The sequence below is a fragment of the Tachypleus tridentatus genome, chromosome 2 (genome assembly GCF_004210375.1).
Source record: "Tachypleus tridentatus isolate NWPU-2018 chromosome 2, ASM421037v1, whole genome shotgun sequence".
Taxonomy (NCBI): domain Eukaryota; kingdom Metazoa; phylum Arthropoda; class Merostomata; order Xiphosura; family Limulidae; genus Tachypleus; species Tachypleus tridentatus.
This window is the reverse complement of record NC_134826.1, coordinates 71505017-71525612: the sequence shown is the minus strand read 5'-3', so window position 1 is coordinate 71525612 and position 20596 is coordinate 71505017. Positions and strand designations below refer to the sequence as shown.

The window sequence follows — 20596 nt, the reverse complement described above, 5'->3', positions numbered from 1 at the left end:
TTTACAAACAAAAAAAAAAAAGAGGATAGTTTATACCTATGTCATCATGTGTCCAAAGTAACAAACAAACCACGTGAACTAGGTACATGTTCGCTCCCGGAAAATGATAAGCGTTCGTGTTAGTTCGTGGCGTTTTTGTTGTAACTTATAAGAATGTAGCTGTTAAATTTAACTCTAAATGTTACAGACATGTTACAATATTAACAAAAATTGACGAAAATGAAACGTTTAGAGAATATAAATAATATTTGTTATTTTATTTGTATGTTTGTTGTTACGTGAAAACCTACACAATGACCTATCTGTGCTGTATCAACCACGGGTGTCGAAACCTGGTTTTTCGCGTTACAAGCATTTATACAGAAGAGCCACTGTAGGAGTTCCTTCGAAAGAGGTCACGTTTGTCGTATTAAAGATACCACAAACACACATAAATTAAAACAGTTATGGTTTGTAATTTGGTTGTTCTTATAATTATGCACAACTACTCGTTGCACTATTTGCACTTTTGCACCTTGCCTATCGCGGGAATTCGGACACCAAGTTCCGAATTTTGTGAATTATTTCGAACACCGTTCGAAAATGTGTTTTACGACTCACTTTATCATTCCGGTAAAATATATTATTCAAATAGTCCAAATTTTACAGGCTTGAGAGTCTGTTTATGGATAAAACCGATGTACAAACAAGAAAATTCTATCTGAAAAATAAAAATACTTATAAACAAGTCTGGTTTGGGAGTGTTTCAAAGTTAGTAGCTTTTGCAATCGCAATCTAGAGCCCTGGCACAACAGACAGGCATAAACACGTAAAGAACGTTGATTGGTCTAAAAGTATTGACGTCACACTATATAAGCATCGAGCAGAAACTCTCGAAGGCGCCGCTGCGTTATACGTGCGTGCTTAATACATGTATCTTACATAACCTGAGTTGTGAAAAAATTAGTTTATTCCAACTGACTAAAGAAAGAAAGAAAGTGTTACTATGACTACTATGACTCCAGCAGGTAAGAAGCTTTCGATTAACTTTTGAGTGAACGAATACATGTGGATTAAAAAAATAGAAAAAATATAGATCTGGTAATAATTGTGAGAATATTAATGTGATATCTTCGCAACAAGCGAAATAAAATACATTTATGTATTTATTGTCGTACGTTCAGATTCACTCGTAACAAACGTTTTTGTTATTATCTGCCGTTTGTTCCCATGAAAATCAAATTGTTAGTGGCGTCTTTGAAATATTGGTCTCTTTAAAAATTTCATAATCGCTGTGTTTGACATTTTCGTACATTTATTTTGAGAGACTCGTTTCTGTGATTTCTTATTTATGTATATTAAATTAAGCTTAAGAGGAAAATAAAGAAAGAGAAAATATTCCCGGTAGGTGGCAGCAGGAAATATATATTTTTATACTTTGTCGATTTATAATAAATATCTGATAACATAATAAATTTCTGTAAAAAAGCTAAAATTCTAAATACGTAAGTAGTTCGTACAAATCTAGGTACTGGTTTGAGACTCAAATTGAATAATTTGCAGTCACTATTGTAAATTAACGAAAGGCATAATTTGCGAATTTCAGTAATTGCATGTTTGGACTTTGACCTGTATTTGACACCTGTGTGTGCGTAGTACATCGTCTTTTTATATATCTAAGTATGTATATGTGAGTGTTTGTGTAATAAAATATAAAGAAAAAGGAAGGAACTAGTGATTACATTTTTCATTTTTTCTGGCCTCTAGCTTTTCTCGTACTCGACATCCTCTGTGTTAACACACTTTTTCAGGGTATAAATGATCCAATTAGCGTGACGGGTGTGGCCCATCGGTACCTCTACCAGGTTGAAGTTCTGTACTAATATACTTGTACGGCAATAGCCGGTGGATAAACTATCATGTAGTTTAGTTTTCAGTAATGATTAATATAACAATACGTTTTTTTCCCTCTTTTTTGACCGATTTCTTTAATCGTACGGTTTCACTGAAAAATATATTCTCAATGCAACTTTGTTTTGGAATGTATGTTTAACGATTTTAGTTACCTTCATGAAATCCCTCCAAGATTTTAGCTTTACGTTATTTCTTCACTAAAATCATCTGGCCAGGTGGTCAGGGCACTCGACTTTTAATGTGAGGGTCGCCGGTTCGAATTTCCATCGTAACAAAGACGTTCGCCCTTTTAGACATGGGGTCGTTATATAATTTATTCGTTGTCGAAGTAGCCCAAGTGTTGGCGGTATTTAGTGATAACTAGCTGCCTTCACCCTAGTCTTACACTGCTAAATTAGGGACGGCTAGCGCAGACAGCCCTCGTGTATCTTTGCGCGAAATTCAAAACAAACTAATTAAAGTCATTATTATATACAAGATAAAAAAAGTAATCGAGGTAAAATTTAATTAGAAAATATGAGCTGCCATACTTTTAGAACTGCAAAAATGCAGGTTTTTTATTAACATTTTTAAAGAAAGTATATGTGGTATACTTGTGAAAGTGGAGACCGTGGGAGACATATAATTGTTTATTGCTCCACCAATGTTACCCCTACCCTAGTGACAGAGCGGTATATCTGTGAACTTACAATGCTAGAATCCGGGTTCGGTATCCATCGTGCATCTCTGTGTTTAATTACAAACAAACATATCATATATAAAGAGGGACAGAAATAATTTAAAAAATAAGTCTGTAACTTTTGTTTTCTTTGAAACAACAGTCTAAATAATTTTTAGTAACAATTTCTACACGGATCTTTAAGGTTTCTAAATATATTTCCGTTTGTACTATGATTTTCTGTTTTTTTTCTCTAGAGACAGGAAAATGTTTTTGTTTTTTTAAAGTATAGCTTGATGAGACTGGTACTCTTTATGTTATTAGTATTTCGTAGTTTCTATAGGAACTTTCTTGTTGAATTAAGTGGCTACAAGACTGAACTAAGCCTAACTTATGTTTTTTAATGTTACAATTTTTGTGCGAACAGACTGTACCATAGATAATAAATTGATTTCTCTGCTAAGCTTTATTCATAAAATGACATGTAATCGTGAAAGTTTTGATTAGATCTGGTCTCAGGTCGTGTGAACATACTAGTTAGCGGTTTGCTGTCTTAATCAGTCTTATCTGATGAGCAGGTCTGATCGTGCCAACGTCTTTTTGTTGTAGAGCAAGGCTCTACGAGAACGCGTGTTGTGACATGGATGTCCAGCTGGTTAGTGAAATACACCGAAGTTTTTCACAACGACGCTGCCTAATTTTTAGGGCAGGAAATGCCGTATAAAGAGTGACCTATATGTATGAATTTCTAATAATGGCGAGAAGACTAGATGAATGTATTTTTACATTATATTACAGTTATGAAAAACATATACTTTGTGCTTAATTTCCCTATACTAAACCACGTGGAGACACACTGAAGACTCGTTACGTTACTCAGCCTAGTGACCAAGAGAAAAATCTTAAAAGTTTCGACTCCTAACCTGCAGGTCACGGGTTTGAATCTCATCACTAAACAAGCTCGTGCTTTCAGCAGGGAGGGGGGAGAGTTATAATGCGACAATGAGTCCTGATATTCATAGATAAAGAGTCACCGAAGAGTTGGTGGTAGGTTGTGATGGTTAAGATTAGGGATAGCTAGCGCAGGTAGCCCTCGAATAGCTTTGCGTGAAATCCAAGAAACCAACAAATCGATAGATCAATGTCGAAGGTCCAAGAGATGTAATTAACTAAAAGCCAACAACAATAATCCGTGACAGATCAATATACGAAAACGTCACGAACCAGGTGTTGGTCTAGCAACTAATGTATTGTTGTGAAGTGGACTTAATCTAGCTATTTTAATAAAAGAGATGAAAAGAAAAATATTGTAGGTCAAACCACCAAGAGGCTTACTACTGATTTGGTTCTTTTGGAATTTCGCGCAAAGCTACACGAAGCTATCTGAGATAGCTGTCTCTAATTTAGCAGTGTAAGACTACAGGGAAGGCAGCAGGTCATCGCCACCCGCAGCCAACTCTTTTACCAACGAATAGTGGGATTGACCGTCCCATTATAGCATACCCACGGCTTTTCGAAATGGCGAGCGTGTTTGATGTGCCGGGATTTGAATCGGCAGCCTCCAGATTACGAGTCGAGTGCCTTAACCACCTGGCCATGCCGGACCGTTTACTACAGATAAATATATATATATATAAATGAAAACGTTCCAAATCGAAGACTGCGTGACAGTGTAATAAATGTTCGGAAAGAAGTGTGTGCAAGTTGAGTGAAAAGTATACAAGTGACAAGTAGTTTACTGTCGTTACTGTTTCTCGTAGAAACGGCTGTGTAGTGATGAATTAAATGCCTTCTGTCGTTTGGAAGTAATTAGAATGACGAATAAGAATGAAATATAAGTTTAGTAATTAATAGAACTTGAAAATAAAAACACAAAGAAAGAAAAAAGGCAGTTTCTCAGAAACAAGCTCCACAAATTTCGTTTCTAACACAACTTTTCGGCTTTAGGCCTAATACATAATTTTTCCGCCTTAGGCCTAATACATAATTTTTCCGCCTTAGGCCTAACATTAGATATTATCCATAAAGATAGAAACGCTACGACCTACATTACAATACGTAATGTATACGTCGTAGTTACCGTTTTGTACACTTCGAGTCGTTATTTATTTGTGAAAGTAGAAAGCAAAGCAATAGTTTACGAAGGAAAAAACGAAACACGAAGCTTTGAGCTTCACGTCTCAGAAATACTTGTCAAAATTGTTCAGACCGAGAAAAATTAACGGTAACTTTAATAAGTCACTTTGGTAAATATTTTCTTTGTAAACGGAACGTGTTTTTAAAAAGGTGTCCGTTATCCCGTATGTATTTCAACTTCAGATACGCAGCAGTCATATCATGGATTTCATTATTATTTATTTCTCTGTATAGCAAGATTAAAGAACTTGAATTTTATATGAATTTAACGTTTAACTTTTTTATCTTTAATATTTTTTGCAAATGTTGTCGTCTCTCCTGCAGGCCTGGGATGGCCAAGTGGTTAAAGCGCATGAGTCGCAATCTGAGGATTGCGAGTTCGAATCCCCGTCGCACCAAAGATGCTCGCCCTTTCAGTCGTGGGCGCAACATAAAGTGACGGTTAATCCCACTATTCGTGAGTAAAAGAGTTGGCGATGTGTGGCGTTGACTAGCTGCCCCTTCTCTGCTAAATTAGGGACGGCTAGCGCAGATTGCCCTCGTGTAGCTTACCACGAAATTCAAAAAGCAAACAAACAAACCTGCCATAGAAAGAAGTTTTGTATTCGAGTAGCCGAGTGTTTGACCCAGAATGTAACCACAAGGTTACTTTTAAAGTACTGGATATATATCGAACTCTAGCTTTATGAATACATTATTGTAGTGCTTGTCATATGGATTTTTTCTTTTAAATATATCTCGTACCACTAATAGTTGAACTATCGACCCTAAAAATCGGTTGTCGATACCCGTGGTGGACAGAGCTTAGATAGCCAATTCTATATAGCTTTGTGATTAAGAAGTGTCTATAAGTTTTTTTTAACTTAATGGCATCTTTTTATTCATTGATGTATGAGTACTTATTTTTTTTATATTTCAGGTTTCGAGGTTTGGTGCATATGATAGAGAAAAGCGACACTCAACTAGAATCTCCAAACGGAATGATTCAAGAGAACGTCGACAGGTGCTACCTTCGACTTTCACCAAAGAAAGATGGACCTATCTGTGTTTTTAGTGACTTGATTCGTAGTATGAGCATTAATTCAACACCGCAGACTGAAGATGGCCGTTTGTACAAGACCGTTAATGGAGAAAAGAACGAAAACAACTTTACGACGAACTGCCTCAACCAAGATGGTAATTCCACGAGAATGCTTTTTGTGACAAATACAGAAACCCTGGATACGCAAAGTGAAGTTGCACAGATTTCTGAGTGCCTTCAAAAATATCCATTTGTTTTACTAACTCCTTTGAATACTTGCAATTTTCGGCAATATCAAATGTATTTTAATAAGCCTTTTTTGAATAGTGAAAGTATTAGTGATAGTGTAAATATTTACACGCCCCCTACGGACAAAGGGCAGTTATTTGAAAATGTAACAAAAGATACTCAAACGGTTCAAATGGAAACGATTTCTGCGGTTGTTTCGGACGTAAAATATACGAACAAAACCTGTTTACCAACAACAACTTCAATAGACAATGACCAGACTTTACCTTTAGTTATTGCGGACGTACGAGGTGATGCCAAAGATGTGTTTAATGAAAAAAATCCAATTAAGTACAATTATTCTGAGAATTCAAACTCTTTTGACTCAAGCCTTGTTGGCAATAATGTTGTTGAGTCTTTTTATACATTATTAGAAGCAATAGAAAGCAACAAGGACACAGCAAGCTCAGTTTATCGGAATTCATCTCCAACCAAAATGAATAGCGAAGGAGTAGTTTCATTAATGGGTGATGATGTAACTGGACCAGAAGATTTTGTCTGTGATGATATTGGAGATGATGGAGTTTTCCCAGATTCTTCGGATGCTGCTGCTCTGACCAGTGGTAATAAACGTGAGTGTGTTGAAGAAGAGAAGTCCACAGTTACAACCAGTTCGGCGTCAAGCAACCAAAAATATAACGATGACCCCTCAGTAAGTTCCAACTATAACTTGCTTGAAACAAATAACCAGAGGTACTTGAAAAAGAGGCGAAAATGTCAGCGCGTGGTGAGTTACTCTGACGATTCGCTGATTGATTCTCTACTGGACAGCATGGAAAAACAGAACAAAAAGGAACTGAAAAAACATTTTAAGCTAGTATCGCCACTTATGAAAAAAATACGAAAAAAACCAAAACTGTGCTCTAAACAACAACGGAAATCAGATTCAAGTATTTCTTGTTCGCAAAATTCTGATGTAAAGAGTGCTAGAAATATATCAACAAATGGTACCTCCGATTCCTCAACAGCTGGTGTCACCCAACAAGAAACTGTTCACTCTGTAAAGATATGTTTATATGGACAAAAATCGGAATTAAAACGGGTTAGAGGTCAAAGGAAGAACAAATTTGATAAAACTATTTTGGAGTCTGTCAATACGTCGGTCAGAGACGTAAAACCTCAGAGAAAGAGTACAACAAAAAAATCTCAGATGTCTTCGGTGTTTGCTAAATTGGAAAAGGAACTTGGTGTTGGCTCATATGCAGCATCCTCAATTACGGTGAATCAACAGGTTAAGGAAGAAGATACGACAGCAGTGAAGATGGAGTCTAAATCCAGCTCCTATTTTCAAGAAACTAAACCCGAGACATCATCATTCGGACTATCAAAGCCAACTAAAGCAAAGGTTAGTCCAGGTAGTGTTTCCGAACCCGTCCAGAGACCTTTACAAAGTTATCCAAATGAAGAGAAGCCTCGCAAGAGAAGAAAACTGTCTTTTCCATTTCCTTCTTCTCTAGGTCAGTTATTTCTTCGCGATAAAAATATTATGAAAACCAAAGACAAAACATCGCATGTTTGTAACTAATATGAAAACAATAATTATATTTATGATTTTAGCCCTACTTTTCGACTGCCGTCTTAGGGAGTGTTTCTGGTTGTGATATATATCCAAGCTGAAATACATGCCTCTGGTGGGGAATATATGAACTTAATTAATACAAAGTAATTTTAACAGCAATAATTTGTTTTAAAGTAATAACTTGAACCTGAACTTATCTCTAAATGTTTAAATTATAACGTATCTTCTTCATAAACAACATTTACAGTTTAATAACTGTCTACCAACAAATAAATATTGTGAGGTGACTTCTCCTTCAAAATCTTACACCTCATTGACCATGAGAAACTAATGGTAGTTTAGAAAACATTCCAGCAACTTCCACACTTTGACCTTGAATCTCTTTAGAATATTTAACATTATCTGAAACATCGACCTTTTAAGATTATTTCAAATTCACTCAATAGGGTGTAGTAATTAACTAACAGGCTTTACAGAATAGAAATAGGGTTACGTTCAATTTTGACCCTCCTAGCATATTATCCGTAGTTCATAGTGTATACACACAAACTTACATTGAGATTAGCCCAATAGGCACGAAGGAGGTAGGGTGGAAACAAACACACATTTCGTCTTTATATACTTATATATATATATATTACTTCTAAAATATAACGATAATTAGTATTCGGGTGTGAATATTATCTTACAACCTTTAGATGTTGTATTTCCCAATAATTACATCGAAAATATTTTGGATACCATACTGATGACTAATGTTGACAGTTCGACTCTAAATATTTAAATGGTAACTGGTTCTGGGTGTGGACCTCTTCTGTCATGGCCCCTGAGACACCTAAGTTTTAGATATGTGGTTTGTGAAATAGATCAGTTTAAATAATCTACCATTATTTTAACTTTTTTCTGGTTACACGTATTCATGTGTATTAAGAGGTTAGTATAAAGTGTTACTTAGAAAACTTTAGGTTAGCTCTTAACTGATTATTTAGGAGTGTGCTACCTGGCATATCCGTTTGATGCACGGAAGAAAAAGAGAAATTTCTGGAGAGAGAGATAAAAAAAGAAGATTCTGATGTTAACCCTCTGTGTCGCTTCTCCGGGATGAGGGGGGGGGGGCGATCGTGAAGGTGGATGCTAAGATTGGCTAAATTTATTAGATTAGTATAACAAACAGGTAAATGGTTAGTTTTGGTTTGTTTTGAATTTCGCGCAAAGCTACACGAGGGCTATCTGCGCTAGCCGTCCATACTTTAGCAATGTAAGATTAGAGGGAAAGCAGCTAGTCATCAGCACCCACCGTCAAATCTTGGGTTACTCTTTTACCAACAAATAGTGGATTAACCTTCACATTATAACGCCCTCACGGCTGAAAGAGCGAGTACGTTTGGTGTGACAGCGATTCGAATCCTCGACCCTCAGATTACGAGTTGAGTTTCTTGACCATCCGAACATGCCGGACCTTGGTTAGTTTTCAATGCTAATCTCCCTTAGTAAATCCCACGAGATTTCTAAGGCTCACGCCAATTGGATTAGCGATTCTTTAGTTAACAATGGACACACAAAGACATTAGTTTAGAAATATAGACAATGTGCCCTACATTGAAAATACTTCTACCATATTTATGTTCGTAATTTGCAGCTCTCTGTTGAAACACGCTAAATTATTAATGCTAATAAACAAGCCTCGAAAATATCGAAAAAATCCTCAAAGTTCTATAATAAGGACGTCCTATTTGAAGAGCAGTTTGTGTGGTGACTGAATATGGATACGATTGGTCTTTCTTTGCGTCCAATTACTCCCCAAAACAAAATTGGGATCACACGTTGGGGACGTAGATGTATTATAAAGGTGATATTCAAATTCTACTAGAAGAGCCCAAAGGATGGCGGTGGGTGCCGTTGACAAACTTGTTCCCTTTAGTATAAAATATCAAAATTATGACGAATAGCGCAGGTTCCTATTGTATATAGGCCCGACATGGCCAAGTGGTTAGAGCGCTTGACTCGCAGTCTGTGGGTCACAGGCTCGAATCCCCGTCATACCAAACATACTCGCACTTTCAGCCGTGAAGATGTTATTATGTCACGGTCGATCCCACTATATGTTAGTAAAAGTGTAGCCCAAGAGTTGGTGGTGGGTGGTAATAACTAGTTGCCTTCCCTTTAGTCTTACATTAGAGACGGTCAGTGCATATAGCCCTCGAGAAAAGTTCCGCCATATAAAACAAAACAAACAAACCCTCTAGGCTTACACTGATAAATTAGAGATGGCTAGCGCAGATAGCCCCGCATAGCTTTGCTCGAAATGCAAAACAAAGAAACAAAATCGTTGAATTGCTTTCGGAAGTACGTGAAAAACAAAACAAAAGAGAAACACTTATCTCGCATCCTCACTATTGCAAAAATGGACACTTCCTAGTTAGAAGCATCAAAAACTTGGTTAGTGAAATTCATAAGTAGTTAGTAAAAAAGAAAGTAAATTGTCTTCATTCGTGTAAGGTGAGGTAGATTATACAACACCCATTTTATTTTTCAAGTAGTTACTGATGTCAAAGCGTTGTGAAAATGTACATTTCTATATAAACATAGTATTATCTGTTGTATACCTGTGTGACTACTTTATATGGTGTTGATGAATAGTTACCAAAAATTGGTATGGAGGTTTAATTGGTCCATGGGGGTTATCTGGACTCCGCATTTGCGGTTCACGGATTTTATGGGTGATTTTTGCGTGTTTTTTTTTTACCTCTACTTTCCTCTTTTAGATTGATCTTTACCAAATTTAGTATGGGGATTCATTGGATCCAGGGGAATATAACACAAACCTCCTGTTTTATATTTTGCGTCTCATTGTTTTTGTGGACGGTTTTTACGTTTTTAACCACCAATTCGTCACTTGTTAATGGATCTTTACCAAATTTGACATGAATGTTTTTTGGGTCCGTGCATACATACATACAACAGTTTGGTTTCACATTTTTTGTTTTTTTTACAGTTACTTATAAGGGCGTGTGTGTTTTTCCGTATAGCAAAGCCACAAAGGGCTATCTGCTCAGCCCACCGAGGGCAATCGAACCCCTGATTTTAGCGTTGTAAATCCGGAGACATACCGCTGTACTAGCGTGGGGCTGCTTATAAGGGAAACAACTTATCATATTCTAAGATAACCTTTCATTAATCATAAATTTACATAACTTCCGTCCAGCGGACCGGTAGTCCAGCATGTTATTTATAACACATGATCAACTGAACAGTCGCCCTGGAAACATACATAACTGAACTGAATGTTTATCCAGTAGCTGTTAATAGCAAGTGTATCCTACATAAAATCTAATGTTAAAAAATGGCCAAAGAGTATACCATATACTATATTTAACTATAAGAGTGTACCATATACGATATTTAACTGTAAAAATGTACCCCAACTATAATATATTTAACTGTAAAAGTGTACCAGGGAAAGTTCACAATATTTCTTTGTAAAATGGTACAATAGACAGTGTTTTACCCATTTTTTAAATGAATATATTAAAAGCCCTAATCAGTAGAATAATATAAGAAAAAATGTAAAAAGAGGTTCAGATATTACTAGTTGTTCTAGTTTGTCACAGAACGCTTAATTTTGTCTCACACTTCAGTTTTAGTTGTAAAAGAAATATTCCAATATAATTTTATGGTGTACATATACGCCTACTGATTAAACCTCAGAAGAGACAGTTATCTCCGTATACTAGGCTCGGCATGGTCAGGTGGTTAAGGCACTCGACCTGTAATTCGAGGGTCGCGAGTTCGAATCCTCGTCACACCAAACATGTTCACCTTTTCAGTCATGAGGACGTTATAATGTGACGGTCAATCCTACTATTCGTTGGTAAAAGAGTAGCCCAAGAGTTGGTGACTAGCTGTCTTTCCTCTAGTCTTACACTGCTAAATTAGGGACGGTTAGCGCAGATAGCCCTCGTGTAGCTTTGAGTGAAATTTAAACACAAACTAAAACACTCTGTATACACAAATCACTAGTTAGGCCTCACTCGGAAAACTGTACACAGTTTCGGTTTTTTTTTTATCGAAGAAAGGATATTGACTTATTTTAAAGTGTTTAAAGGGAATAACAGGATGATGTATTTGACCTTTTTTTAATCAATGAAAGGGTGGTATTATTGAAGTTTACTTGGTAATTCCAGGGATTGATAAGGCATCAACTTGTGATAATTCTGAAGAGAGGTGGTAAATACACGCTTAAATTTGGAAAAATATATTCCAGGGCTCCTGTTAATATCTTTATTTTTCAACGAGGTGTTTGGTTTATAAAATAAGTTATTGCTGACGAAGCACATTACAGGAGTTCGAGTGGAAAGTTGAGGATTCTCTGAACAGTAAAGAATTGGTTAAAGTGTTTACTTTTTGCGGGGTGTGTATGTGTGTAGAGGGGTATAACAAAGCCTTGAATGACGAGGTGGTTCCTTACTCTGTAAACCCGGTCTGAAAGTTTTTGAATCCCATCATTTATCGAGTGTTTTTATAGCTTTTGTCTCATAAGACACCCTTTCGCACCTGGTAGTTGTGTGGTAATTATTCCTGTAATAACAAATGACTGATGGATGTCCTGTAATGACCAGTTAATAGAGAGTCTGTTCTTGTCCATCTCGTTATAATGACACTCTTGAGGCAGAGTAACGTATGTGAACAAAACTTGCACAGTCCACGTAACTAAATAGCATACACGACTTACAGTAATGCCCCATACACCGAAATATATTATTGTATACGGTAACTGTTTCTTTAAGGCTGTTTGTTATACGTTACGGGCTGTTGATTACATCAGTAGTTACAGAATGTTCATTTTATCGAATGTTTCAGACTTGTGTGGATTATTAGCTACACGTGATTCCTTTTAAAGATAAAAACACCTCTACATTACCGGATAATTTACTGAGAAGATTAACAAAATAATATTCCAGATGTCTCCAATATGTTCATGAGTAGGTCTTCCTGCTTTTGGAGTGGATTGAGTAACAGATGTAATTTGGCCTTCAATGACGTCATTCATATATATAGCACATCACCATGACAACAGCTAATGAGTAACAAATGTAAAGTGTGAAAGTTAGTAAACTAATCTTTAGTGACGTTATTCGTACATGTAATAGATCGCCATGACAACAATTATAAAGTGTTATGATTGGTTTTTATTAGGAATGAACATTACATGCATGATTTCCGACGCATAAAAACCATAAAAAAGGAAAAATACGGTGAGAGTAAATCAGTTACTTGGAGAACTAAGAGGACAGGTGTTAATTTTATGGTTAGACTCCAGCTTACCGATAATCAACAATCTCGATATAGTTCCACGGGAATTTAACTTACGCATATATCTAATTAATTCAGCTCTCTGATAACTTTTACGAGGCTTACGAATTAAACGATAGGACTTATCCAATAGCAAAGCTCTGGTAAACGTACGTATTGAGGAATAGATTGCATTTAATGTCGACATGGTTAACGAATAAAGTTGCACCACCAGAATGACATCAGGGATAATTGGAAACATGGTGAATGTGAATGGTGAAAATGGTGAAAGTTATTACAAATCCATCCTAACCAACGAAGTAAGCTAGAACAGTTTTGTAAATATAAACTTGAACATTTTAATAAAAACAAATTAAGAAGCTCATAAGTCAATAAACATTAGGATGTCATGAAAAAACAAACAAACACCAAGCTGGTTAGTGGATTAAATACGATACATCCTGGTAGTCAGGACACTCGACCGATGGGTTCAAATCCCATCATACAGCATGCTTGCCATTTTAACCGTGAGAGCGTTATAATGTGACGGTCAACCACACTAACAGATTTCGCAGACAATCTAGCCTTTTAGGGATGATGTGAAATACTTTTTAATAATATCATTATCTGTCTTCTGATCTCATGATGTACAACATCTAAGGGCATGAGACTCTAACTCTGGGTTTGTAAGTGTGTAAAGTTAATGCTGCTGTGCCACCAGGAGGCCTATACTAACGGACAAAAAGGAATAAGTCTTCTCTTGAGACTAATATATCGAACTGAAGCATTAAAAACAACAAAGGGACCAGAAAGTTAAAACTGAAATTAAGAAAAAATATTATATTTATGAGTCATAAACAAATTTTTTTGTCTGATACGTTATTGATTTTTAATGTCAAATAAGGGTTGATGGGTTAATACAAATAGCACGCACCGATCTCATATTTATCTTACAGGACAACACGACATTGCTGTCATATACGAGAGTCTGTCTTGACTAAGCGTGTTGATCTGATCTGATTTTTAAAAGTAATTCGTCTTAAATTTATTAGATTTTTGTTTTTAAATGACGTATGGTAAATCTGGAGTCTGAAAATAAGTTGTTGTTCTTTGTCTTTTGAGCTTCGTGCAAAGCTACTCTAGGGCTATTTGAGATAGCCGTTCCTAATTTAGTAGCAGGACTGAGAGTCAAATTATATCGTCCCATCGGCTGAAAGGGACGGGAACTCAAACCTTCGACCCGTCAGATTGCGAGTCAAACGCCCTAACCACCTGGCAACACCGGGACCATTTGAAAATAAGACTTCAGTGTTTTCGCAAAACAACTTACATAAAACTGTAATCTATTACTCAGTGAATGTTAAAAGAGGCCCATTTCGTTTTCCTGTGACACGGGTACTTATGATGACACGGGTACTTATGAGTTTACTTCTTAAAAATACAAATGTATCATCAAACACGCTTTTTCAGCGGAAATCTAATCAGGCGTTTAGATGTTTATATTGTAAAATTAAACTTGATCAGAGGTAAAGATAATCTTAAGTGTAAATCACTTTGTTATCTAAAAAGGTTCTAGGAGTAAATATTTTAGTGAAATTCTTGTAACTTGTTGTGATAGTAGCTGAAGTACAAATGTCTGGAGCTAAGACTACTCATACAGGAGTTTAAAATGATATTTTGTTAAATTAGAGGTGGTTTAATATTTAAAATTACACCATTTGGAAGTTGATATTTAATAAGGCTGTTCCAATAAATAGTATTATGCTCCTATGTAAGAAACCTACCACCCTTTTTCTTAAATCATTCTAACAGTCACGACTAAATAAAATATTTTTATTTTGTTACAACTTATGAACTAATTTAGAGGATACAGTATTTATTAAAATATTCATAATCTGTCACAAACACTAATTTCTTAGTTTTGTTTTATATATTAAATCTTATGATGATATCCCCCCTCTCTCCCCTGGCTTCCGATGCAAAAGACTGAGTTTCACCCAAACAAATTTATTGCACAGGTTCTTCCCCTCAGTAGCTGAACAATAAGTCTTCAGGCTTGTGACGCTCAGATTTGAGTTTCGATACCAGATTTTGGTATAATTCAATATAGATGAGAAATATTTGTAAACAAGGCGATCTCAAATATGTTATTTTAAGAACAATAAATACCAATTATTAAACTGGGTCTATTGGTGGTGATACTGAGGGCCCGGCATGGCCAGGTGCTTAAGGCACTCGACTCTTCATCTGAGGGCCATGAGTTCGAATCTCCGTCACACCAAACATGCTCACCCTTTCAGCCATGAGGGTGTTATAATATGACGATCAGTCCTACTATTCGTTGCTAAAAGAGTAGCCCAAGAATTGTTTGTGGATGGTGATGACTAGCTGCCTTCCCTCTCATTTTACACTGCTAAATTAGGAACGGCTAGCGCAGATAGCCCTCGTGTAGCTTTGCACGAAATTCAAAAATCAACAAACAAACGTTGTGATATCTGAGCAGAATCCTACAAACCTAAAATGTTTTCTTTTATCCGTCTTCTTTTTTATTACTTACAATTACCTACTACCGGTGACAGTTTTTAGTATTTTGAATTATGAGTCTTATTATTATTATTATTCATATTAGTCTTTTTATTATTGTAAGAGCTCTCTAAGTACAGGATTTCTAGAATAGTTTACAAAAAGCTTTTAATCACAGGAACCGAAATGTGTTAAATCCACTTATCTTAGGCCTAAAATCTGTTAACCCTATATTAAGAACAACCAATATTCGATAAAGAGGTAAGTTAACATTGTAAGATACGACCGTTTTTTGCTTTAGTTTAGTTGTGGTTAAACTTTACCGAACCTAATATAATAATTAAATAATCTTTTAATGACATTATACGACCTCACATCAGACTTCTTTTAGTACTTTTCTTAGATTTTAATACGTTATCGTACAAAGTGCCTAACAAAGTATTACTAGCACAGGCAAAACCCTAACTGAATTAGTTAAGTACTGAATTAATTAACATATCATTAGTTTACTTCTAGGTTGTTCTTAATTTGTCATGAAGAAATAATCATTGTATAATTAATCATAACGTTTACACATAAGTAGTGATTAAAGTTGTCTGTGTTAGGCAATTAATTATTTCGATAATTCTTCCCAGTGTATATGCCAGTTCTCTAGCCTTGAACTGAAAACGTTCAAGTGTGTAAAATTTGGACTTGATCATAATTTAAAAAATGGCATTATCAATTATACGCCATTTTCTTTCTAAAATATAATAAACTTTAGCTAATTAAAAATAATTGTCATTGTTGGTACCGATAAGCCTTTTTAATTATAAGTTACATTTTTATTAATTAAAATCAAATTAAACCTCAAATTACCGAATTATTTTTATAACGCCTTCTACCGGTGAGGTCAACATATTGAGTAACCTTACATTGCTATGTTCTTTTTAATATTGTTTAAAAAAGATGACCAAAAGTGTTCGTTAAAACCCTACTTTTATATATAAAATATCCCCCTAGTGACACAGCAGTATGTCTTCGAAAATAAAAAGATAGAAATATGGTTTCGATAGCCGTGGTGGACAGAGTACAGACAACCTATTGTATAGCTTTGTTCATAAATATAAAAATTATATATATAAAAAATACGTACGGGAAACTAGCGGTACATAGTCGAATTTTATTACTTTTGTTTACGTTCCCTTAGTGACTGGTGTGTTATAAGCGACCCTGTTGCCAAAAGAAAAAAAAAAGATTTAAGAATATCTAAAGAATTTGATATTTAAAAGTTTAGAAAAATGTATTTAGGACCCGGCTCCCCTTCTTTACGGTAGTTCAGCCGTAAGTCTGAATATATGTTACGCTAAATACTGGGTTTCGATAATCGTAGTAGGCACAACGTACATATCGTTTGTTTATTATTGAATTTCGTACAAAGCAACACGAGGGCTATCTGCGCTAGTCGTCCCTAATTAAACACTGTAAGATTAGAGGGAAGACAGTTAGTCATCACTGCAAATTCTTGGGCTTCTCTTTTAGCAACAAATAGTGGGATTGACTATTGACTATAATGCTTTCACGTCTGAAAAGGTATTTGGTATTACGGGGATTCGAACCCGCGACCCTCAGATTATGATTCGAATACCCTAACTATCTTTGTATGCTGTAGTAATAATTGAATTTTGTATTGTCTCTATTTTGTTTAGGTGTTTAGGTGCCATATTTGGCCATGCATATTCTATATTTGATCTTATATAGGTTTTGTATATTTTAATTATAATGTCTGGTGAAGTTCCTTGGTTTTTAACGGTTAGTGTTCTTGCATAATTTGTGTGTTTCTAAATTCTAGTAAGTGCATTATTTGTGTTTTAACCCACGTTAGCTTGTATCGTAGGCTAAACCTAGGAACTTTTCTGTAGTAGTGGTTTATAGAAGTGTCCTGTTCGTATACAATTTAGGGGGAGTTTGTTTTTTTATGTTTGGTTTGTCTTGTGAATAATATTACTTGATTTTTAGACATATTTATTTTTATTTGATATTATTGGCAGTATTTTTCCAAGTTATTTAATACTGGTTGTAGACTTGTCGCTGCTATGGATGGGGTTGGGACGCTTTTCCAAACCGCAACATCGTTCACACATTGCGATGAGTTCCCAAAATTTAAGTCTTTTAATGGCATATTATAATAGCTCAAATACATGATAAATAGAACAGGGCTAGCTACCCCTCATTGGGGGACGTCAGCCTCTGGGGTAAACGACTCTGAGAAGTTCCCCTGACTCTTATTTTATAGCTTCTACCTTTCAGGAAGTTGGATAGCCAGCAAATAATTCTCTGGGGTAAGTCCATTTTTATCATGCGGTTATTTAATCCATTATGCCACACTGAGTCGAAAGATTTCTCGATATTGAAAAGGCAGGCGACAGTGCCTTAGTTTTTATTAAAATTGTTTCTATTAATCTTAACAGATGATCTGTTGCCTGAGTTTCCTAAATATGTTTTGAATTACTGATAATTTTGAATTTATTTTTTAGTAACTTGAAAGTCTCTGGCAAATTATTCTTTCCAGAATTTTATCGACCCAGCAGGTCATACTGACCAGGCAGTAGTTGTGTGTTTATTTGTTGACTTTTCTTCTTTATGGATCAATTACTTGTTTCCAACAAACCGAGAAGTATCCAGAACTGGGTGATAAATTAGAAAGCGCTGTTAAGGGTTCGTACAGTCTCTGAGTGTCTTCTTTGAGAAGAATGACTTGTATGCCATCTTCTCCTGATGCCTTTATATGTAGCTTCTATTGCTAGTTTAACTTCCATTTCCGTGATAGTTTTAGTGAGCTGGTATGTGATTGGATTTTTGTTTCATCCAACTTTGTTCACATGTCGGTTTTGTCGTTACGTCGTGAACAAAAATTGATCTAAGTGTCGCATTTTGGTTGTTATACTTCATTTCTTTGTGTGTTTATTTGTGTTTTTGGTACGGGATCTCTACTTTGTATGAATTATATCTTCTGTCTTTTATAAATTCTACTTTTTCTGTATGAGGTTGTTATGTTTGGGTTGTTATTGTTTCAGGTTAGATATTTTTGTTGCATTTTTACGCACTCATTGTTTGTATGACAAAATTTATCTAGATTGGATGCGTCCGTGACGTAATTAACTGTTTCTATCGATATAATTTTGTATAGGATTTCCTGGTGTTCGACCCAGTTTGATTTCCTATAGTTACATTTTTCTTCTGATTTATTTGTCTGGGTGGGTAAGATTGATGATACATCAGACTAATAAATGGTCGTTATTAATATCTTGATCAAAGCTTTTCGAATCACACTATACGAGCACAGTATCACTGGTGCCATGTGCGTTTGAGATTTGTGTCGGAGTAATTTCATTTAGTAGAACTATGTTTGTATCTGATAGGTACTTGTATAAAAATTTGACATTTGCATTTGTTAGTTTACAGTTAAAGGTAAGATTGTTTGCTGTTAAAATATTTGGTTATTATTATATTAAGGTTATGATTATTTATGAAGCTTAAGAGAATTGTATCTGGTACTTTATTTGGTGAGCAGTCTATTCCTGCTAATGTAACTTGGATGTTATTTTCAGTTCGTATGTATATAGTAATACATTTATTTGATGAAGTTTTTTTGAACTTCCTTTACAATCAGTTCCGATTTGTAGAGCATCAAAATATTGAGGTCATTCTTATGTGTTCAGTCTTTTCTGATTGTTGAGTATCCTTCTATTTGGAATTTACGACTTACATACAAAAAGGTTTCGCTAATTACAAATATATCTGGTTTAATAGTTTTGGTTATATCTTCAGTCTCGTGCTTCTTGGAAACAATTACACCCTGGACATTGACACGTGGTACCTTGAATTTATTTATTTTGGAGTGAAATCATAATCGATGTAATTATCATGGTAGATATGTTTGTATCTTTTATTGTTATTAGTATTTCTGTCCTGTTCGAGTTCGGTCTGAGTATTCTGTCATGAATTCTGTTAAGTCATTGTTTGTTTGTTTTGAATTTCGCGCAAAGCTTCAAGAGGTCTATCTATGCTAGCTGTCCATAATTTAGCAGTAAAAAACTAGAGAGAAGGCAGCTAGTTAACACCATCCACCGCCAACTCTTTTGCTACGTTTCTTTCCAACGAATAGTGTGATTGATTGTAACATACTAATTTTCTAACGGCTGAAAGGGTGAGTATGTTTGGTGGGACGGGAATTCAACCTCTCAGATTACGAGTCGAGCACTCTACTACTTGACTATGTCAGACCTCTTTGTAAAAGGAGGGGTGAACGTATGTATAACCAGAGTTGTATGTATACATTATAACCATTAATTTTTATGTCATAAACAAAACACATTAAAATTAAACAAACTACGCTGCATATTTTTTTTAAAAAAACCTAGGGAACAAGTTACGACGTGGGATTATAAAACGTACCCTATGTTTTGGAGGTGACTAAGGAAGTATCCCCACCGTCTGTCTCTCAGCCTCAACCTCCAATTCCTTCTCACATAAGAAGGTTAGAAATTAAGAGAGCGAGATGTGGTACTCAAGCCCACAACGTCCCACATCTATATCATCCTTCACTACCTGCAGACAGATGTGGGAAGGTGACTGCTCTCCCAAGTTGATATAAGGAGAGCGAGATGTGGTACTCAAGCCCACAACGTCCCACATCTATATCGTCCTTCACTACCTGCAGACAGATGTGGGAAGGTGACTGCTCTCCCAAGTTGATATAAGGAGAGCGAGATGTGGTACTCAAGCCCACAACGTCCCACATCTATATCATCCTTCACTACCTGCAGACAGATGTGGGAAGGTGACTGCTCTCCCAAGTTGATATAAGGAGAGTGAGATGTGGGTACTCAAGCCCACAACGTCCCACATCTATATCGTTCTTCACTACCTGCAGACAGATGTGGGAAGGTGACTGCTCTCCCAAGTTGATATAAGAAAAAGATAAACATGAACAGATAAAAATAAATAAACTAATTAAAAAATGTAAATAAAAAATGGTAGTATCATATTTTCCTTATCCACACCACGATGTACGTTCTACTTCTGCAGTCACCTCCAAAACCAAGGATACATTTTATAATCCCACGTTGTACTCTGGGATCTCTTTAAAAATATGCAATGAATTTTGCTGAATTTTAATGTGTTTTATTTATGGCTTAAAAATGTATGGTTATAATATAGTTAATAAGAGGTTGAAATTTGCTGTTTTTAACGCAGTCCTTTCTCATGATTTTATTTACTTATT

At 35.6% G+C, this 20596-nt stretch overlaps 1 protein-coding gene across 2 annotated transcripts in view; it reads left to right on the top strand.

Annotated features, from left to right (window-relative positions):
* Positions 1 to 871: 871 nt before the first annotated feature.
* Positions 872 to 20596, top strand: part of LOC143244189 (uncharacterized) — a 39535-nt gene continuing 19810 nt past the window's right edge. For both annotated transcript variants that reach the window (XM_076488422.1, XM_076488420.1), the window contains exons 1-2: positions 872 to 1007; positions 5607 to 7453. In XM_076488422.1, the coding sequence (XP_076344537.1) occupies positions 5626 to 7453 (1828 nt within the window). In that variant the 5' untranslated portion in view covers positions 872 to 1007; positions 5607 to 5625. The remainder of the gene's footprint in view (positions 1008 to 5606; positions 7454 to 20596) is intronic.